This window comes from Eurypyga helias, unplaced genomic scaffold (genome assembly GCF_000690775.1).
Source record: "Eurypyga helias isolate BGI_N326 unplaced genomic scaffold, ASM69077v1 scaffold19065, whole genome shotgun sequence".
In the NCBI taxonomy this organism is placed as follows: domain Eukaryota; kingdom Metazoa; phylum Chordata; class Aves; order Eurypygiformes; family Eurypygidae; genus Eurypyga; species Eurypyga helias.
The window spans coordinates 42345-65824 of NW_010249913.1; the positions used below are offsets into that span (position 1 = coordinate 42345).

The 23480-nt window shown below is 40.2% G+C and overlaps 1 protein-coding gene across 1 annotated transcript in view; it reads left to right on the forward strand.

Annotated features, from left to right (window-relative positions):
* LOC104504408 (stAR-related lipid transfer protein 9-like) overlaps nt 1-23480 on the forward strand; it is a gene marked incomplete at both ends in the record, with an annotated part of 53960 nt that overhangs the window by 24530 nt on the left and 5950 nt on the right. The window contains 6 exons of the mRNA XM_010151533.1: nt 194-276; nt 2139-2242; nt 4443-4490; nt 11304-11494; nt 15882-16365; nt 17204-23448. Of these exons, the coding sequence (XP_010149835.1) occupies nt 194-276; nt 2139-2242; nt 4443-4490; nt 11304-11494; nt 15882-16365; nt 17204-23448 (7155 nt within the window). The remainder of the gene's footprint in view (nt 1-193; nt 277-2138; nt 2243-4442; nt 4491-11303; nt 11495-15881; nt 16366-17203; nt 23449-23480) is intronic.

Below are 23480 nucleotides of genomic sequence, written 5' to 3' on the forward strand. Positions count from 1 at the left end.
TTTAAAAATAGCTCTCTGCTCTATGATGGTGAGAAAGCTGTTGGTCAGAATTATTTTTTTTTAACATACTGTTCTGTAGTAGTTTGTATATGCTGTAGCCTGTTTACTGGAGTTAAGAAGCTGCTAACATTCTAGGGGCCAACTGTTTGATGAATTAGGTCTCCGTAGATTTCTAACTAATTTTTTTTCACAGGGGCCCTTGTTGTTCTTGGCAAGTCTCACAAGTTTAGATTCAATCACCCAGCAGAAGCTGCTATCTTAAGACAAAGAAGATCAGTAAGTTCTAAAACTGTATTTTTCTTTCCTAATTCTTCATTGATTTTCCTAATTATTTTTCCTCTTAAAAGCAAGCCTGATGCAGATAGTATTTCTTCTCATCATATTCACTTGCTTCATTTCCTCCATCTAATGGTCTGTAATGGCACTAAACCTTCTGTGGGAGGACACTAATGCTTCTTTCAGATGTACTTAGCAAAAGATGATGCAGATCCCTTGAATAATTTAGTGTTTCCTATTTCTAGTCATGACTACAGTAGTATTGAAACAGAAAGACAGAATTCCGCAGTGAAAAGACCAGTTAAGAACATTTCTACATTTGATAATTTTCTGAATTATCTTCACTATCTGTCATTTCACCATCCCAAATGAGGTATACTAGAAGAAATGGAAAATTTAAGGGATTAAGTACTTGAGTATTGTTGCCTCGGAAAGCACTTAATTGTTACATACATCAGAAACAGGTAAATTCTTGGTATGTTAGGCCAACGGCATCCTGGCTTGTGTCAGAAATAGCATGGCCAGCAGGACCAGGGCAGTGATTGTGTCCCTGTATGCGGCACTGGTAATACTGCACCTCGAATCCTGTGTTCAGTTTTGGTCCCCTCACTGCAAGAAGGACATTGACATGCTGGAGCGTGTCCAGAGAAGGGTGACAGAGCTGGGGAAGGGTCTGGAGCACAAGTCCTGTGAGGAGCAGCTGAGGGAGCTGGGGTTGGTCAGCCTGCAGAAGAGGAAGCTCAGGGGAGACCTGATTGCTCTCTTCAACTACCTGAAAGGAGGTTGCAGAGAGGTGGGGATTGGTGTCCTCTCCCAGGTGACAAGTGATAGGACAAGAGGAAATGGCCTCAAGTTGAACCAGGGGATGTTTAGATTGGATATAAATTTCTTCACTAAAAAGGCTGTCAGGCATTGGAACGGGCTGCCCAGGGATGTTTGAGTCACCATCCCTGGAGGTATTTAAGAGATATGTGGATGAGGTGCTTAGGGACATGGTTTAGTGGTGGACTTGGCAGTGCTGGCTTAACGGTTGGACTTCATGATCTTAAGTTTTCCAACCTAAATGATTCTATGATTCTTTGAATTTCACTGCAAACTACTGCAAATTCAGATTCTTTGAATTTCACTGCAAATTTCACTAACTACTGCAAGATATTATTTGGTCAGCTAGTTCAATAATGTTTTAAAAACTTAGATAATTCTTAAAATGACTGGCATATATAACTAAAAAAACTAACTTAAAGAATGTAGATTTTCCGGCTTACGACATAGCCATATTACCAACTGGTATTGGCAAGGATCTGCCTTTTAAAATGGATTTTCGTATAGTAATGTGAACTAACTACTGCAAGATATTATTTGGTCAGCTAGTTCAATAATGTTTTAAAAACTTAGATAATTCTTAAAATGACTGGCATATATAACTAAAAAAACTAACTTAAAGAATGTAGATTTTCCGGCTTACGACATAGCCATATTACCAACTGGTATTGGCAAGGATCTGCCTTTTAAAATGGATTTTCGTATAGTAATGTTTTATACTTTCTGCTCAACTGTCCTTTTGTGCTCATTTCTGTAGTTAAGGGGCTTAACTTCCGTTTGTTTTCATATGTAATTTCTTGGTTAATTAAACATGCAGTACATTAAAACAGAGCTGCAAAAAGAGGTGTACTCAGTAACAAATACTTAGCAATTTTGCAAATTATCAAAGACTAACTGAAAGTGTAAGTGAGATTGTTAACTCAGTGGGAGGTCTCCTGCAGCATTGCACAGGTAGTTAGCAATGGTGGTATTAATGAACTTGGAAGTTCCTGGCTTGCTGTGATGTTCTCATGCCCATTCTCATGTTGTGTGTTTTGTAGATTCATGAAACCCCACCCATTCTGAGTTGTGGAGATTTGGACTGGCTCAACTTGGATGGAAATTGCACCCATTCTCCTCACTATATCCTTTCTTCTCTTGACAAGTAAGTTTAAAACAAACAAACGAAAAAATTATTTCTTATGTTGGATGATGTCTGAACAAGGGCCTGGTTCAGATAAAACTGAGTTGTATATAGAACAGGTCCCATCATGTTTTCAAGTGTTCGAATAAAAGTGCCTGAGAAAATGCATCGTCCAACTAACATACAATGTTATGATGTCCAGGCAACAAACCTGAAAAATTATTTATTGATGAACAGTGAATACCGATGCACAATCAAGAAGGTGATGCAGATGAGACTGTCTGACAGCCTCAGTTCACTTGCACATCTGCATTATAGCCATTTTGATTTATGAGCTAATCTATAGCTTTTACAATATTCTTACTTCAATATTCTTACTTTTCTAGATAAGAATTGTGATTTAGCCAAGGTAATTATTGCCAATTCAGTTTCCCTGCTAATTTGTTGTGGAAATCAGAAGGTTGTTTTGTTCATAAATTCCCTTCAGTTTAAGTCCTCATTGAGCCCTCCATCTTCAAAGCCATTGAGATTCTTTTTTTAAAACTGAGCAGTAAATAAGGCATAGACTGCTTCCAAAATGTTGAAGAGCTGCTCATACTCACAGTGCCTAGTGTATGTTTTCCATGGCAGAGCCGTTCTGAAAGGGAAATAATTGGTGTGATGAAGAGAGTAATTAATATGTATCAGGAACATGAATTAAGATGTCTCCTGGGTTTCAGTTCATAACATTGAAAGCAGAATATCACAGAATTAAATGTAATTGGGTTCTTTCTCTTTTTTAATTTCTCTCAGCCTGGCACATTCAATTGACCTGTTAAAGGCAAGAAACAGCCATCTTCTCTTTCATATCTGTTGATAGTTCTGCTTCTTGCTAGAGTGTTTTTGATGTGGCAACATACTGGGACTCTATCTCTCTCTAAAGGAATTATCTCCTCTTGGTTTTATGAACATAAAATGTTATCTCTGTTTTGAACAACTTTTCATACTTCTAGTCAATTGGCTCGCTTTCCACCTTGGACAGTGTGTTTCTGCGTGTCTCTTTTAATGTATCTAATCTCTATGTTTACTTTTCATTTGCTGCAGTGATACCTTTCTATACAAAATAGTATTTCATTTTGTTTCTTTACTGAGGTACATTTTACACATTGCTACTGTTATTTTCTTTGTAAGAGTTACAAATAATTTAAAAATAAGTGTTTGTCTAACGACTTTCAAAAATACCAAGTAAATACCCACTCGCTCTTTACATGAGTATAAACATCAGAGGTGCAGCTTTTGTCATGGAAATTTGTTGATGGTCCTAGAGAAGCCCGCAGAAATCCCGAAGCATTGTCAACAGTTTAGCACAGAACTGCACTTAGTTTTCTCCTTTTTAACCTGACTGAAGAATGTTTTTGACTGATTTTTTTTCCAGACCATGTTCAGATGGTGGGTTTGAGTTGATCAATTTTTTTAATCACAGGACTGTGCGTATCACATTGCTTGACATTACCCTCATACTTACCTGGAGTGTTTCAAATGGTCACTTCAGTGAAAATGAAAAGCATTATCATATTGCATTCACTTGATTTTTATGAATGTCTACCTCTTACAGGAAAAAGCTACAAACTGTGTCTAACACTAGTTGTAATTCACCTTACATAATCCAGTGGTATTTTCTTCTTTCTTGAGTAGGTTTTTATTTTTTTTTCAAAATTAAACTGAATTGATCCATTCAACCTTCCTACGGTAACCAGAAAACCTCTGTTTCTGTCCAGACAGATAGTTTTGCTCATGTAGGTTATAACTGAGACATCTAGCCTGAGATCTGTAATAGGAGAATAAAGCAAGATATATGTAGTCCCTCAAATGTCCAGCTTGTGTGAAGAAAAGTCGTCAGATACTAAAAGTTGTGTCAAGGGACTTTGCAAACAGTAATATAAGGCTAACTGGACTACAGGGAGGGCTCATTTGCTTGTCAATAGAAAGTCCGCCTAGTACTGGGTCTTGTCTCTGTCAGAAAAGATGATTAGAGGAAAATACAGGAAAGGGGCAAGCTGTGTGTGTGTCTCTCTCCCCTCTCACTTGGTAGTTGTTGATGCTTTCCCAGCTGCTAGCAATCTACATCTTAGTCTTGCTCCACTGAAAATTACAGTAACATCTCTGTGTATAATAGGCTTCAGTGAACTTTTTTTGCCTTCTTTCTGAATATCTTTATGATTTCCTGTTTTTATTTTTACAGTCAAAAATGTAGAATCTGTAAAGAAAACAGATGTTGTCCTGAACTAAGGTAAGAATGTTAATGTGTCTAAATCATGCTGTATTTTAAAGCCATGACTAGGGTGGGGTTTGCACTGAAGCTGCCACCAATTTACACGAACCCTAAAATATACTAAATTTGACGTCAGTAGTAGGTAGTGTGGATACTCATTAGTATATTGAAAATTCCTTGGACAAATCGGGTTCTGTTCTGGTGTGAAGAAAAAGGCTTTATGGAAGAGGTGTTTTCTTCTGTATTTTTTATTTCAGAACATATGACCATCTGTATTATGGTCATGATTACTTATAGTTTTATCTCCCATACTGTCAGTGTGGTGACACTTTTCTCACCTGCTTTCCATGGGTTGAAATACCAGTTCAGCCTCTAATTGTATGTTAAAATATTTTGAGGAATGAGAGAGAAAACAAATTTCCACCATTGCAAATATTCAATATTATAATTTAGGCATGAAACTTTCCTTGGAAAGGGGTGTGATTCATTGTACTCTTACTTGGCTTTTTGCTCGTACACCCTACTCAGTACCCCAGCCCTTGCAACTTCTGCTGTTTGTTGCCAGGTAGCAAACACACAGAGGGCTTGTGACTGGCATCACCAATCTTGAATACATTACGACAGCATCACCACAAATAAGTAGATAATGAAGTTCATGCTCCTGTCATTGTCTTAATACCATACTGCATATAAATATAAGTTCTGATTTTGTTCTCTTGCTGGTTTGAAAAAAAACAGGAGTTGTTCCATTAGAGTTCAGTGGTATAGCAGTACACTGAATTAGCTGCTTGGAACGTGTTTAAGTTCTTTTTCCTTGAAAATATCAATATTGTTAAAAAATTCTACTAAGAATGTGTGAAATTCTACTGAACTGGAAAGGAAACAGTGCTGTAGATATAGCATCAGATGCTGGAGAACACAACACTTACTATTCTGATGTGGTATAGTTAACACATGCAACTAATATCAGTAAAAATATTACTCATGAGTTCTTACTAACACCTTTCATTTGAAAAATTCAAAGTGCTCTACTAATGCAAGTTAAACAAACCTTTTGCATCTCTTAAAAGATCCCTCCCATATTTCATTTTGCAGAGAAATGCACTGTGTTTAATTACAGCAACTCTGCAACTGCCAGCAGAATCGCATACGGTCAGTTAGCAGGGGAACTAACTGATTCTGTATATAACTGAAATCATAAGGGGGAAAACCTCCGATAGATTGGAGCTCCAGCTGAACTGGAATTTAGCAAGGCAGCAGTGACCTTTACTGGAGTGTGTGTTGTGTCGGTGACTCCTTGCCAAAGAGAGGTCGCTTTTGGAAAGGTTATTTAAAAAATTGTTATATTAAGTTGTTGCCTTACTGTTGTTTTGGGGGATGTAGGAAAAGAAGAAAAAAAGAGGTTTTGTATGAAAAGATAAAAGAAGTCCCACAAAAAAACCACCAAAAAACAAACACACGACACCCCCACCCCCACTCCCCCCTACCAAAATCTCCAAGCAAACAACAAAAAATCCATAGGTCTAATTTTTCTGTAAGCAAACCAGCTAATCAAAAATCCAAATGCTATTTCACCTGATGGTCACTTCACTGGAGGGGATTCCTCTGTGTGCACATTACCAAAAGTTCCTTATTTCTAAAGGTTTCTGCCTCTGCTGACCGTTTTGACTGATTCCTAGTTCCTACCCCCTGGTACCTCCTGTCCCCTAACCCCCAAATTCTGCTTTGAATTGTGTGAGTGGCATTGCTTCAGGAGGCTGGAGGAGGTGCTAAGACAAGGTCTTCACATCTCCTCTGTCAGTCTTCACTTTGCTTTAGGTGGGAGCAGGGAGAGGTTGGAGCCTCTGTGTTAGGTAGAAGGAGGTGTACGATCCCGTGCTGCTGCTGTGTAATGCTCTCAGCCCCTGTGGGAAGGGCGCCGGGTTGGGCACGGGTGGAGGGGAGGATGAAGCAGGGGTGGATGTATATCAGTGGCTTGTGACCCTGACTTGTGACTGCTTTCAGTGCTGGGATTTGCAAAATGCCCTGCCAACATCTCCTTTTTCTGCTTCATCATTAACTCTTCTTCCCCTGGAAAAGCATTTGTAGAAGAAAATAGGGCTCGAACACTAGGCAGAAAGAAGGATGGGGATGCTCACTTGACTGATGTTTCCTTTGGGAAAATTGGCAAATTTCAGCTTCTAGCAACAGTGTTGATTTACACGTGAGTTTCTCTATTTGAGCCTTAAGATTCTGTTGCAGCAGGCATTCAGCCTCACCACAGAGCTATTGCTGCCATAGTTACTGAAAACTGCATTATGCTGTAGCAGCCGCCAGCCTCTGCATCAGCAGTAGAAGTGTTTGGGGGAGAGGGGAGGAGAATTGCACAATAGGATCCCGGAGAGCTGACGACAAAACAGGCTGGAAAAAAATGTGGATTTACGGATGGTTCATTTAGCATGCGTCATGCAAACTTTGTGGAGAGAAAAATGAGGTGGAAAAACAATCCAGCAGCACTGGTATAATATGAAAATTTCCTCAGTAATTTGTGATTATCTTTAGTTTAAGGTTGGTGCCTTTCTGTTGTTGTAATTTTACTTGCTCTTTTTAAAGGTTTACTCAGAGGAGGGGTAACTGTTGACAGTTCTTGCTGCATTTGGTACACTGCATGTTGTTATGAAATTCTGCGCAGGGTTGCTTTTAGTTTTATGCTGTATGCCAGGATGTGCTGGTCCCGTGAAACCAAGATTTTATGTCTGTCTTGATCCCTACAGAAATGAAGCTGTTTGTCTTATGTTTGTCCTGAGGTGGTATTATTTCCTGCTAGAACTGTGCCGGGTGTAGATTGCTTAGATGGGAAGGCAGGAATACAAGCAATAGCAAAAATTAGTCTGTGCTTGATTCCTGTATCTCATAGTATTCCTGTATTTCAAGTCTAAATTTAACAGTACAGCTAATTTAAAATGTTTTAGATTAAAGAAATGAGTGATCTCATCTACCTATTTCAGAATATGGCTAAGTTGTTATGTTAACTGGATTTATATTTGGTTTTATGTTAATAATTTAAAAAATATTTTACACAAACTGATGTTCTTTAAACTGTCTATTAGGTGACCTATTTATGAAGTGCGTATGAATCTGTTATTTTCTTTCTGGGCTGTTGTCACCTCATTTTTTAGTTTAGTTGTGTTATTTTCACAAACCAGCAAGAGCATGTCGACGTGACATAGCATGTTCAAAGGTAGAAAGGGTTCTTACTTCATGGGGCTGGATTCAGCAGTTTCTGTGAGAGACAGATCTGTATCCCAGACCAGCCAGTCATTTTGCTGTCACAGTCAGTAGTCTCACAGCCAGAGGAAAAACACTCCATCCTCTGCCATACCTGTATTATATAAGTGGCTCTGCATGATTTTTCATTATCTTTTTCTTCCGCTTGAGAAAACCATCTTTAAGAAGCAATTTCATAAAAAGGGGTTTAATGTTCAGTGTCTGTATTCAGAACTGTCTTTACTGCTCTGCCTGGGTTTTGTTTTGCACGGGGGTGAAGCAAAGAGGCACTGAAATAGCAACAGAACTGCAATTCGTAAATAGACCTTCAACAACAGTATTTTATTACAGGAACTTTAACCTTAGAGAGAAATAATTGCACCAAAGGCAGTAATAATACTGTGATGCTTGCTGTGCTGTGTTTGTTTTTCCAAGGTTTAAAGTGAAGTACGGGTATGCCTCTGTACTCTGCCTTTTTGGGGGGTAGTTGTAGTGTGGAGCTCTGATTAATGACATCAGTTTGGCCTGCGTCATGTTCTGCTCTGTGTGCAAACACACATGCCTGTTGAAAAGGATCTTAAGTTTCATGTTAGTTCAGGAAAAAGCCATTGCCACACACGAGGGAATTCACCAACACGCTTCCATGAGCATTGTTTGTGTTGCTTATTCTCTGATGCTTTATAATATATGGAGGGTGAGAGTATGTTTCAGCATTGTTGGAAAAGTATGGGAAGTGCTTGTGAGCCTTTCCCAGCTGTAAACAGATGTTACGTAACCACCTCTGTGAGCACTGTGAAGCCTTTGGATTGAAATGCAAGACTGAGTTGTTTCACATACTCAAATGTTCTGGGTTTCAAACTGTAAATAGTTTGAACTCTGACAGGTCGATTTTATGGAAAGGATGGCTGAGCTAAAAGTCATGGTTAGGAAGGATGAGACATTTTGTAAGAGGAATTTTATTTTACCTAGTTATAGTAAAGAGGTGTAAGACAAGAATTCGTTGCCTGCTGTTTTACTATCCGGCTCCACTTTTCAGCCTTATTAGCAATGACTTATTCAGTTACCTCAGTCTTACATGGAATGGTGCTAATAATGATAAATTAATAGACATCAGCTCTTCTGATACTTGACTTTCTGATATTTGATCATGTTAATGGATCCTCATCGCTCCTCTTGTGTGAAAGAAGTACATTCACTCATGTCTCAGACTAAGTGACTTGTCCAAGGTCATGCAAGGTGCGGTAACAAATGCAGACTCACATTTTTCAGCTTTCAGACCAGCTTAGGAATCAGAGCTTTTATGTGTCTGTTAGCAAAACAGGTTAAAGACTACCCCATCATCAGAACATTTGCTGAGACTTAACACCTACAGTTGCTATTAAGGTTTATTACTTTTAACGTGTCAGCTGGAAGAGCCTTCAGCTGACATCAGGCTCTGTTAGGTTTGGTGCATGGGCATCCAGAGGCAGTCCTCCTCCTGAAGACATTGCAGCCGGAGTACATGGAAGCACAGTGGTGATGTAACTGCTCCAAAACCAGAGAGCTTTTCTGCCTCGGTACTTAAACCTTCAGATTATTTGCTGCTCCATTACACTTCCCTTGGAAAATATGGAAGATAACTTGGAAGCCGCATTCAGGGAAAGCCTCTCTACGAGTTATCATTAAAACCATGGGAGCTTTTCCTAAACGAGATCCTTCAGATTTAATACGATGCTTGAAAAGTGATTCTTCTTTAGGTAACCTGTCTAGCTTTAACCTCTGAGTTTGTCCCCCAGTATCTGTTGGCAATGCAAATACCTGAACAGCTGGCGATTTGTGATGGCCACAGGAGCGTTTCGGTGCAGCAGGGAGCTGTCATTTCAAACCTACTTCAGCTGAAGGAGAAATGAGGCATCTCCCTGCTATTTCCTGGGGATCAATTAAAGTTTATGCAAGAGGAAAAAATTACAAATCACAGATTGTTGGCATCTTCATAGTCAAGCCAAGGACAACTGCGTCTGCCTATTCTTATAATTTGTTCCTGCGGGTCCCAAACAATCACAAGGCATTTAGCAGATGACAGTAGCGAAGTTTCTACTCTGACTGCTTGCACCCTGCCAGACAAATGACCAGAAGCTGTTCCTCTTCAGTTATTCCCACCAGCATTACATTTACATAAACATTAAAAAACAACAGAATTCTGTTTTCCTCAGGTGAGCGAGTCACAGTAATATTGTCAATTATTGAGAATCTTAAGGCTTTTGTGTAGCAAGGCTTTCCCACTGCTGCTTAAAAAAGTGAAATGGATGTTCCATGTAAAGGTGCTCCAGGACACACGTAGGCTTTGGCTGCTGAAGTGTTTCATCTGTTTTGTCTGCTAATCTGGCACACAGAATCAAAGCTGTTGCTGTAGAAATGATTGCATTGAGCACATACTTACGATTCTAAATAGAGATGTCAAATAAATTCCTATGTAGAAAAGGTCAAATGCTCTTTTCATGCAGGTGACTTGTACTGGAAATGATTTCACAAACATGATGTTTCCAAAGTGTTCCCTTTCAAACTATATATTTGTTTTCTTTTGACCTTCAGGGACTCTTACGAGTTTTGATACCTTTGCTCTCTTTAAAAGTATAATAAATATATTTCAACAAATAATCTACTTAATTAACAAAATAATTAAGTATTTTTCAAGACAAATTTTCTGAGATTACATATAATAATGTGGTGTTTAGAAACAAAACAATAAGCAAAGATTAAATATCACCTTTGTATATAATACAAATTTAATGTAAATAATTTCTGATGACAGTATGTGGACAGGTAGACCATATATTCCATTCAGAGGGTTAATGTATTCTGAATGTTATCATGGAACATACTACAAATAGATACTGTTTTGATTGTTATTCTTTGTGCGTGCATGTAAAAATTTGGTACACAGTCAGGAACCAAACATATTGGGAGGGGACTGTTTTTCACAGTTTTTCACAGAGTAGTGACTTCTCTGATCACAGGTCTGCTCAAGTATAGAAGCAGTAACCTAATATAGTTGTTGTATCTAACAGAGAATTGGATGATTGAGTTATTTCCCTGGTATTGCCAGAGACAGTCAGTGTAATCTCAACAATGCCTGTAACCCTTTCTAGATTGGAGACTTTTGATCTGAAAACAGAGAAGAATGTCATTTCTGTAAAGTGCTTTGAAGTCCTTAGATGGTAAACATCTTACATCCTATATAGTGGTTATAGAATTTTGTAACATATAAACACCCCCCCCCACCCCCGGTTTAATTTTTGGAGGATCTACAATGCAATGAAAACTAACAATATTTTTAAAAATTCTTTTTGCTATTATCTTTCTGGAATTTTCTGCTTCACCATGGGAGCTTTCATTTGCTGACATTTATGATACTTACAGGATTGTAGCCTGCTGTGAAATGCATATACACAGCTACTTTGCCATCACGAGTTTTTGCCATAATACACCCTTCTTGAACAAAAGAGTATCTTGAATGTTGTCTGTCTTTTTAGTAAGATGACTTGTTTTATTACAAATATTTGGTCTTTATTTCTGGTTTAAATTCACTGTCAACATTTCCAACAGCAGAGAAATAGATGCTGTGCATGAAGAATACAAACAGAAACTGAGAGACCAGGAAGCTTTCCACAGGAAACAAATTCAACAGCAGCAACTCTATGTTGAGGATTTAAAGCAGCAGATCCTGAGAGGACAGATCAAGGCAGAGCAGGAACTAGAAAATGATCAAGCACTAATCAACCAGCAGATCCAAGAAAGTAGGTACCTGTCTCTTCCCTTCTCTCACTTCCCTTCCATTACTGCATTCTCTCATCCTCTTGATGGTTTTGTCCTAGGTATGTTTTGTTTTAACGGGTGGAACATTTATTGTGGCTTATTACTAGTTTTCCCTTATAATTGCCTTTCCCTTGAGAGCAGTTAAGCTTTGATTAACAGGACTAAAGGACCTCCTTCACGGTGTACCAGCAGTACTGCTTAATTAGCTCTGCAGGTCACTGCTGGGAGAAACAGCAGCAGCACGCCGCTCCCCTATGGCACTGAGCCTCTTGTCTCCTAAGCTGCTCCCCATCCTGCATCCCTGAAGCTTTGCTCTGCTCATAAAGGCCAGGCTGGATGTGGCTTTGAGCAACCTGGTCTAGTGGAAGGTGTCCCTGCCCATGGCAGGGGGGTTGGAACTGGATGGTCTTTAAGGTCCCTTCCAACCCAAACCATTCTGTGATTCTGTAATATCTGTAGTGCAACTCTGCCATATTGCAATGCAGACTGAGTCTGCTCTTGTGTTTTTCTTGTGATTATGCCTGTGGTTCATCCAATGAGTTGCTCTGGGATGTTGAAATTGAGATGAATCTGGTAGTTCCTACTATAAACTTTCAGGGAAAACTGCTCTAACAACTGAATGTGATAGGAACCAAGCAGCACTTCCAAGACAGCTGATGCTTGGGACTGCACCGTGTGTTGGTCGAGGCACTCTCCTTATGCATTTCATTGATGATGTCACCTGTAATAATACAGACCATTTTCACATGCTTCTAATGAATTTAATTCTCTAGGAAAAATAGGACCATGGCCTAAGACCACAGCTCAAACCGAATTTTTTGTGGTTGCTGTGTGAGTTTGAACAATGAAAACAAAGAAAACACATCTGAGAAGTACGTGGGACACTGAAGTTCAGAGCTAAAATAATAGCCCCAGTTAAGGGAAACAGAGTTTCACTGACTTTTATATACTCCACATATTTCCACATATCCCCTCCCTTTTATAGGACGTAGAAAAATGTATGAAGGGATTCTGTGGTAGAAACTGAAGTGTCACAAATTAAGGTAAAAAAATTTTTTAAATTTTTTAAATTAGTGTTACTGCATTCTTCACTGCTGAATTAGTTTTAAACCAAAACTGGATTCAAAAAAGAGGCATGCTTTGGTTCAAAAAGGAATTATTTCTAGGGAGTTCTACAGTGTTATTCAAGAGTATGAAAGGATAGATCAGTGATCAGATTTTGAGTGGCAAATAGCTGTGTCAGAAGGTGGAGCCCCGGCGTACTGGTGAGAGAGGTTTTGTTTAGTTTCAGTGGCTCCTGACCCCCGGAGGTGCTGCTTTGCATGCAGGCAGTCATATTCAGCAAGATGTCTTCGTGGAGTTGGGCTGCCCCTTAAAGAGTTATGGACTGATCTTGAACGTTTTAAACCTTGAGACATTTTTGACCACTGAAATTGGGTGGTTATAGTGTTCTCTGGTTTGTCTTCTAATAAATTATTTGATCCAGGTCTCTGGATAAGCAAAGTATGCCCATTACAAAGGCACTGTTCCCACTTGGCAAAATCTGCTGTTGGTTCCTGGAAGACGAAAACTTCAGTGAATTTTTGGAAACTTCTCAGACCCTAATTTATGCAATTTGCCATCTTTTAATTAGGCCAGCTGCAATGAAGATATTAAAAGGAGATTTACAGTGATGGAATGTAGCAGAAATGGACTTTGGATGTGTAGATAGTACAGAGAACAAGGAGAGTTTTCCCAGAATATTTTTGTTTCATGGCTCTGTAGACTACTTCTCTGCTTGCATTTAGTTCTGCTGGTTTTGCTGTGTTCACATGAAGCTTAGCCAAGCAGGTAGTTTTTGCCAGCCAAATACAATTCTTCACTTGGCAGCTCACCAAAGTTCTCCACCTCTTCTCTGCCCTCTGTGCCTCAGCTCCTCACAGAGGCAAGTTTGTGAACAGAGATTAATTAGCATCTTAGAGCTTGCAGCTCTGTTGCAGGGAAACTCATACTTGCCAAATATTCTGCTTGCTAGAACCGTGCTAAAGAGGACAGATCTGGAAATAAAGACTTGATAAAAATGCTTTGTATGTGAAAGTTAAAAATGTTATTAAGAAAAAAATAACTAAAATCATCACTAAAATGTTTTCCATTTGTCCATAGAGTAACCATGGAGTTAGAATTCCTACTTCTGTGCATGTGCTGTGTGCAGAGCTACCAACACAAACAGGAGAGGAGGCTCCTTGTGGTAGGGATTGCTAGTGAAGTATGTTTGGCAAGAGCAGTAGTCACCAAGCGATGCTGACAGTGCCTATGCCCTAACGATGGTTACAATTCTTATATTAGGCAAACTTCAACAGCCCAAAATTCCTCTCCTGCAGCTCAGCTGTGCAGAGCTGTGGGTAGCCCTTGTTCATCACATCAGACTTAAATACCTCTTGATTCCTAACCTGAATAAGCAGCGAAAGGTTGCTTATTCAATAAAGACTGCAGGTTGAACATCAGCCCAGCCAAAAAACTGTCACTGCTAGTAAGACAGAAGTGCTTTGACAAGCTTTGGTCCTTTGAGAAATGCTCTACTTGTCAAGGAACCTCACCTGTGATTTTTACAGTGCTTCGTCAGCTAAGGACTTTTTTTTGGTTTGCTTTGTGAAGCTGAATAGGTATATTTTTATATCAGTATAAAACCAAACACGCTGATTCTTTAAGAGAATGTGACAAAACCATCAGCCACAGTCTGGTAGCTGTAATTTCAATAATCCCCTCTTGATTGGTGTGGTTCATTATACAGTTCATCAGACTGAAGCCAGTGCGCTCTGAAAAACCTTTAAGCACATCCCCTACATGGAATAAAATAGTCTTGCATCCAGGGTTAAAAAAAATAAATAACCTGGTGTTCTCTGCTTCCCCTTTGACTGCAAAGATCAGGTTATCTGAGTATTTAGAGAAGACTAAGTGTGTTCGCAGAGGTGACTTGTTTTATTATCAGTTGGTTTGTGGGCATATTTGCATTTATGAAAAATGGGGGACATGAACAAAAGCAAGGAAGCTAAATCTTTATGGAGTAGACTGGTGATTTTAAGAACAATATACATTGTCTGGTGGTATGAGTTTGTCTCTTGAATTATGTTGGTCCTGGTAGCTAAAGGCTGTGTTGGCTTCCCCTGCGTCCTTGCCATGAGAGTATTCGATTTATTTCAAGTACATTACACGCTAAAGTGCTTGTGTACAAGATATGTGGGCTCCCATCAGGCTGTTTAGCAAGTGCTTGCTGCAGCAGCCATAGTTGCAAGAGGTAGTAAATCTGTGGTTGTTGCTCTGCCTCAGGCAGGTGCCACGCAGGGTGTGTGTTGCTTAGGAAGTTTCTGTCGGATGGGTTTAGTGAGGCTGGCAGAACTGTCTGGCAGCTACCTGTGTGGTGACTTCCTTGGAGCCTTGTCTTCAACCCACTTTGAAGGTTGCATGCCCATCCACAGGACGGGTAGCTGGCAGCTGCCCCCGCAAATGAGGCACATCCCAGTTGGGACAGAGAGAGGTCTAGCCATCAGGCTTACTGAACTTGCCACCGATATGGGTGAGCACAAAAATCGCCATTTCTCATGCTGAACAAAGTTGCTCAGCATGACTCTGGGATCCCTCATTTTCAGCTTGCCTAGGTAAGTGAGAGAAAATAGTTTGCAGGTGGTTTTGGTTGGTTCAGTCCATTTAATCATAGAACCATGGAATGGTTTGGGTTGGAAGGGACCTTAAAGACCATCCAGTTCCAACCCCCCTGCCATGGGCAGGGACACCTTGCACTAGACCAGGTTGCTCCAAGCCTCATCCAGCCTGGCCTTGAACACTTCCAGGGATGGGGCATCCACAGCTTCTCTGGGCAGCCTGTTCCAGTGCCTCACCACCCTCTCCGGGAAGAAGTTCATTCTGATGTCCTATCTGAATCTCCCCTCTTTCAGTTTAAACCCGTCAGTCACTACAGGATAAAGATAAGAAGGAAGGGATAGGAGCAAAAGGTACACAGAGAAATGTTTGGTTTAGATTAGTTTTAAAACACTCAAAACCTGCAATGAGTTAAGTAGAGACGTGTTCTACTTTTTGCTTACAAACAAGGTCTTACCCACCAGTCTCCCTAGCTGTATCAGCCAAGCCCCTGCTTATATCTTGCAGTTGTTACCTGAGTCCATATCCCAGTGGAGAGGCTTTCAGTTGTCAATGAAGTGTAGTGTAGTGCTATATTTTTCTCTAAATGGTTTGTCAAAACTCTATTCTACATGCATAGAAATTCTGTTCTCAAATGAGCTCTCAAGGCTGATTAAATTAAGAAACAAGATAGTAAGGAATAATGTTTTCCCTATGGTTTTTACTTTCTTTAAATCACTGTTTTGTTTACAGACCAGCAGTGGCTTATCAATGAGAATAAACGTCTGGCTGCCCTTCAGCAACAGCAGAGAGAGTTTGCAGTGCAAACAGAGTCTACGCTGTGTGCAGAGGCTGAGGTGCAGAGTAGCACTGGGCTGGAAATCTGCCCTTCCCTGCTACAGCAGAACAAGAAGAGACTCGTGCAGCTGGAGCTCTTGCGAAGATACTCCTTAAAAAAGGCAGAAGGAAGCATACGACGGAAAAAGGTGAAATTCGAGCTGGAAAGGATAGTCAAGAAGCAGAAGTTACTGGAAGCTAAGCAAAACCTAGAGCAGCTGGAAACTAGCTGTTGGCTCCATGAAGAGTGTGTGAAACAATCCCAAGTCCTAAATGAAAATACTGCTGTACCATCCTCTGCAGATCACCAGCTGCAGAAGAGAAGGAAATCATTGGGTTGGAGTTCCTTGCAGCACAGGCAGCATTCATTCTGTAACCCGCATCTGCCCCAGCTACCCAGGTATGTTACCTGCCAATTCTGCTGCACTTTCAACAGTAATTTAAATTCAAGGTGTTTTTAGTGGCCACCTATAATCCAGAATGCCTTTCAGTGTATCGAAACAATGCCAAAACTTTGGTATCGGTGAAGTTACTATATTGTATGTCACACTGGAGCTGTTCGTCCTTTCTCCTCGGATCTGTACAGTGCATTCCCTGCCAAGTTCTTTGACATGGTCTCTCTCACTGTTTTTTACATTCTTCACTCAATCCTTTGTCCCCTTTTTACCTCTTTTGAACTGGCTTAACTCTTGTTCTTACCTTTTTCAAACTGTTGATAAATACTAATTCCTGCATCACTGTATCTGGATAATGCTCAAACTCTTGCTTCAGAATATTTGCACCATTGGAGTGATTCCGGATTGGACTTCTAAGTTGGCCAGCCCTTCTCAAGCTAAACAAAATCTCTCTACAATGCTAAAAAGTTAGAATGCTAGGGTGTCTATCACAGCATGGTCCTGGAGGCAGGAATTAGCGAAACCTCCACAGTGAATTTCTATGACTTAGAACCATCCTTTATTTTTAACTAATGTTTTCAGCTACTTAAGGCTACAGAGACTAAATACCAGATAGTATTGAGATATTCCTGTGTGTTACAGAACATATTTCAGGGCATCTGTGGGTCTGTATGGTTACTGACAGAATTTATTTTTATTCTCTGCTAGAATTTGCTTTTGAAAGGCATTGATTGTTGCTTCATGTGTTTTTAGTCTTAGCTACAAGACTCTACCGATGTATAAGCATTGTTAAGTAAATTATTCGAGAAGGGATTGGGCTTTATTTATTCTTTATTTCCACAGCTGTTTGTTGAAGAGAGAGACTTTCTCCAAGTTATCTACCTCGACAAATATTGACCGATGCTGTGAAGGCAGAACAAGAGGGAGGCTGTCACCTGCAGTACGTCTTTACGGAAAAGTTAAAGATATTTCTGGGAGTGATGACAGTAATGATGAAAAAGGGATCTCCTTTTCAGTCCAGAGGCAGCTAACTGAAAAACAAAAACCATCTTCATTTGGAAATAAAAAAGGAGTAGAAAAAGACTCTAATGATTCAGCTGTCATGGCTTATATCAATAAAAATGATCAAAAAATTGAAAAGTTGGATGACAGCCCAGGGCAAGCTAGATCTCAAAAACAGACCTCTAAAGGCTCTTCTCCTGATCTTTTTAAGGAGAAAGATGAGCCTGAAGCCTTTATTACAGGGACAAGAATAACAAAAGCAAAGGTGCTAGGACATTTATGTCAGCCTGCAAGTAGCAATCTAGAACAAAATAGAGCTCAGGTATCCAATAAAAAGGCTAGAATGGATATCAGTGGAAAAAGCTACAGGTCTTCTCCAGAAAACTCTCCAAAAGAAATTAAGAAAACAGCGTATGGAAACCCACCACCAGCACATCTAAACCAAACAGCTAAGAGTTGGAAGACAGCGCCAAACTCGCCCTTGCCAAGTCATGAGAAATCATCAGTGAAGCAGCAAGAATTTCTGATGGTGGCGACATCGGTTGGAAATCTCACTAAGATGAGCACACAGGCACCACTCTCTTATGTTGAAAAGAAGTGGCACAGTGCTGAGATGCTAAGTGCTGGAGTGTCCAAAACTGCCACGGATGTGCTGGGGAACTGGCAAGAGGATGATGAAAATGAGATTTCTGATACCGACAGTTCCTACTCTGTAGATTCTCTCTCCTGTGCTTATGCAAAAGCTTTCACGGGGAAATTGAAACTAGAATATTTTGACAGAAATAAATGTCTTGCCAACCCAGAAGATTCTGAGAGTGATGATAGTCAAATGTCACAAGACTCTCTGGTAGAAAAGGAAAATAAAGCCAAAAAGCAAAATAAAAGCCGATTTCACAAGTCAAAAGCTTCCCATGACCCAGCCAAGCTTTACGAAAGCAGAACCGATCACCATATTTCATCTTCAGTGACATCATACGCATCTCGTAGGAGACTGGGAAAGCCTGAAAGAAGTTTTTCTCTGGACAGCTTAGCTGATGGAGAAGAAATGCCAGCAGAAGATCTGGTAGAAGAATCCAAATCGGATTCATCAGATGAAGTACCAGCAGAGATTTTTTGGAAGTTGCAAACTCCTAGATCACCAACTGTACAGACTGAGGAAGACCATGAGTCCAAGGCCTGTGACAGAGATACAGAAGGGACAAATTATGATCTGAAGCTGAGCAGTTCCTTTTATTTGGACACTAAACCACAGCCTGCTTCCAGTAATGCTTGTAACCAGTTGCTGAAGGGGACAGAAGTCTCTTTTGTAGAACAGGAAAGGTCACTTGATAGCAAACTCTACTACACAAGTGGAAATCCTTTGCTTACTACGGATGCTTGGTCTTCCTGTGACTCAAAGGTTGGCATGAGCAGCCCCAGAATAACAGTACCATCATCCCATGAAAATTTGGAGTTTCAAGAAGCTCACCTGTGCTTTTTGAGCAAACCAGAGCTTTGGCTGAAGAAAGATGACCTAAAGCAGTCAGCTGCTGAAGTTTCTTTTGTTTCTGGCTCTAAGCAGATACACAGCATTACTCCTTTATCACATCGTATAAATGAATTAAATACAGTTTTCTCCTCTGACACATCAGAATTACCTTTACCTGAAACAACAACAACTGCAAGCAGAGTTTCTGAAAGTGGATCATTAAATAAGATTCTCAAGGGATGGACAAACTCTAATGAAAATTCTTCCTTGGAAACTCAGGATGTAATGTCCTCATTTGTTAGCTCAGTAGGACCAACCTCATCTTTTGTTCCTGTTTCAGCAAAACGTGATTATTATGAACATTCAAGGTCAAATCATCCTGAACAAGAACAACTGAATGAATTATCTACTTACAGGTCTACCACTGAATGCACACAAATGTTTAGTTGTTCGGGAAGCACCTCCACTGCAGACTGTTTGTCACTGGTATCTAGGAAGGAGGAGGATTCCTTCCCCATGACTCATCCAGAGGTGCCAAAAGATCACAATCGGAAAAAATACCCTTTTATTTCTGTGTTGCCTGTGCATGTTTTGGGGCAGAGAAATGGATGCGTAGATGCAGATTTAGGAGATGATTTCTTCAGAACTTTTGAAAAGGAGGACCTAGATGATGACTACAACAACTTGATGACAAAGTCAAGTGTAACAGATTCAGGCAGCAGAAGTGCATCTGTCAGTGCGCCTGCTGCTGGATCTTCTATAGGACTTGCTCATAATAAGGCCTCAGCACAGGCGTCTGCAGTAAAACAGGTCCAGTTTGGAAACCATGGGCAGCTTTTTCCAAGAAGGGAAATACCAGCATGTTGTGATGAAGGTTTCTTTCTCAGTGACTTAACAAATAAGAACTGCTCTCTAGTAAGCAGTTACAAGCTTCAGACATTGGCTGGGCAAGAAGCAGAATCAGCTGTTACAGTAGGTGTCGTCAGATCTGGGGAGAGTGATTTGAAAACAATGCAAGAAACGGATGATGGACAGATATCTGCCAAAGTAACAAGAGAGACAGTGTTTTCCTCACAGAAGACAACATATTGTTGTAATCCTTTAGTTGTTGCTCACAGTGCAAGTTACGACCAATCTGCAGCACCCATAGAGGTGTCTCAAAAAGAGACTATGTGTATGGAAACAAGCACAGATAGCTTGGCAGAGATTGTACCAGAGGTGCCTTCCTTCAGAGATAACGAAGAATACGAACCAAAGGATGAAGACTTGTCTTCACTGAATCATTATGAACTCAAAAGCAAACTTGTTTCAACAAATTTTTCCCATGAATATGCTCTAGCAGACAGTCAGGAAAGTTGCTCATCCCATCAGATTTCAGAAAATTCTACATTATGCACTGATAATATAAGAGAAGAAAGCAATGAAAGCAAAGAACACAGTGCCTTGAATTCTCAGGCTGTAGTTCAGAAAGAATTTTCATCCAAATATGAAAACTTAGTGGTAAATGAAGTAAGTTATCTCATAGTCAATGCAAATGGGAAAGACACTGAGTCCTTCCCTGCTGCTATTTGTGAAAATACAAATTATTTTCTCCCAGAATCAAATTCAAGCATATTTTATCAAGCTTCCACAACAGCTGATCTTATTCAAAGTGCGTCTGAGACTGAAAATTCTGACAAACTATTGGAGCATGTCACAACAGTGAAAGATTGTGATGTTACGTCTAATCTTGCTGTGGAAGTCAGCGCCACAGAAAGTTGTTCTGATGTACGCTGCAGCAGCCTTTGCACAACATGCTCTTCAGATTCAACAGGGCAGAAAAGCAATATGTGTGAGATGACTGACATTTCTGTGGAATTTGATGCAACCACTCTCTTGGAAACAGAAACGCCAAACAAATCTTTACTTGAATCAGGAGAAGAGAAAGAAGCCTTTTTTGGAAGTGATTGCCCAGAGGATATCTTGCTTGTTGAAAACAGTGTAAACTCAGAGTCAGGAAGAGTATTGGAATACCACACAAATACATCAGCTACTCTTTCTCAAGAGGAAAGTTTGTATAGAAATAAAGAATCCAATTTTTTAAGAAATCCAGAAACCAATCCGGAAGAAACTGTGGTTCCTTATCAGAATACAACAGCAAACACTGGTGAAGAAATAACAAAATGGATCAATAGTGCCATCAACTTAGAAAAAAATGCACTGGAAATGAAATCCAGGCAGATTGAAAGTTCACCTGACTATCCACCAGCTAAAGTGCAAAGTGTAACTGAAGACAGGAGCGGAGAGGATTTTAAAGGCATCGATTTCTCTCAGAATCCAAAAAAAACTATTGATACTGTAGCTTGTGAAGTTCAGTGTGAGTTTTATACGAATCTGTGCCTGACCCATGGAGAGCCGGAGAAAGATGAAGTGCAGGTAGCCAGCAGGAGGATGGAACACGCTCAGGAATCAAAAGCACTTGTGCGTTCTGGCAGCCGACTTGGAAGAAGCAGTTTTTGCCAAAAAGAAAACAGTGAGACAATAGAAACTGATATTTATTCACCAGAGTTCTCTGTTGCTCCTAAAAACGCTCCTTCAGCTGTGTGCTCCCACATAAATGTTGTTACTCGGAACACTCCAGGCTTCCCTGATGCCTGTGAGGAGCTTTTACAGATGAACAGAATAACAGAAAATGTGTTTAATACAGAGGACATAGCTGCAACAGTATTAATCACAGGTAGGCAAGGAAACATTTCAGCAGAACCTGAAAATCAAGGACAAGTAAATCCTAGGAATTTAACTGAATGTTGTGTACCAAACTGTTTGCCCCAGGAAGACAAGGTCAATGAAAATGAAGTGACTGGGAGTGAAGAACAAATGATCATGACAAATACTGGGGGGCTGATTATTAAGAGGCAAGAAATCATACGCACAGATGAAAATGTTCTACTTACTGAAGAGTCTCCAGTTCTGCATCAGATGTATTGTGACAGAGATGACAAAGAGGAAATTCTAAATCAATTTAAGATCCCTGAAAGATATCTGACAGCTTCAGAACCAGAACAGAACGTACTGTTTGAAGATGATTCAAGACACCACGATGTTACTGAAATGAGTGAAGATGGTGGCTCAGTGGACTCTGTTACAGATCCAAGAAATTCAGTCATGAAAGATGTCGATGTATATGAATATACAGTCGATGATAATACTGGTATTGACCAATATAGACTTGACCAACCATTTAAAGGTCTCCACGTTAAAGAGGACAGCCATCAGTATATGAGTTGCTCTATGCGATATCCTGAGCATGGCACTTCAGGAAACTTGAATATAAGTATTGCTAGAAAAAGACCTGATATTTGTGAACTGGATCCAGGATGCTCCAGTGTTGGGGCAGAGAAAGTGCATTTGATGAATCTAGAACAAATAGCCAAAACAGACGAAGAAAAGCAGATGTTTGTAGAAAACGCAGAGGAGGTAAAACTGATCATTTTACAAAACCTGAATGAACTATTCCCTGAAAACAAGGACAGCTGCCAAATGACACATGGTGACAGCAGATTAAGAGAAATCCTAAGAGAAAGCCAGTGGGTGTCCACCAGCTTTTTGAGAAGTAGTGAAGATACTAGTAGGCAACAAGACCTACCATCAACACTGAAGTCTGCTGAAAAAACCCAAGAAGGTGTGCTTAAAGACTCCCCATGCCACTCTGTAAATCCCCTTTTATATCTTGGAGTAAGTGATGATTCCTGTCTTGTTCATGACATCCCCACTGCATTGAAAGGACACACAAACCCATCAAACCACACTGTTGGGACTGGAGCTGTTCTGCCTTACTATGAAACATTAGTGGAGAACAAGGTCTGTGTTGGTTTGCCCGTTACAGCCAACACGGTGGAAGAAGACAAGTATCTTCCTGATAAAACACAAAGTAAGGATGTAGCTTTTCTGCAAACCAGGACCACACAGGGCAGGCAGGAGGAAGAATCCTTTGTATTTAACAGTGCACCTGATTACGCTGTATCTGGGCAACCTGTCCATGAGAAGAGCGGCTCTTCCACTCCCTACAGTGCAGGTGGTCCTGAGTCCAAGACTGTTGCACTTCAGCAGGGGGATGAAGGAAATTCATCTTCCTTGGAAAAATTGGATTCTTCTGAAGATAGAATTCAGGATGCTAACAATGCTCATGAAGAACACAGTGTGGATTCAGTGGCTAATAAGCTGTCAAAAGACTGCCTTAATTCCATAGAAGATACCGCTCAAGATGGCATTGTGCCTGATTCGCTACTGTTGGATAATTTAATTCTACTTCCTTCTTCAGAGAAAGAAGTGATGGAAGATCCAGGGAAGGAGGAAATGCATTCTTTACTAGAAATCTCTTCTCAAAAAATGTTTCCCAATGTTAATACAACTCAGAAAGCACTTCACTCAGGGAATTCATCACAGCATGATGAGGAGGAGACATTTTTAAGCACAAGCTATACTACAAACAACAGTAAAAATGAAAGTGCAGAGTTTCCTGGTGTGGTTGGATATCAGCGTGAGCCCAGAGAAAATCAGGGACAAGGGACTTCTGAAGAGTGCTGCATAGACCAACCAGGCAGCACTGTTTCTGAGAATGCTTCAGCCGTTTCAGAAAGCCTGAACATGTCCCAGTTCAAAAATCCACAT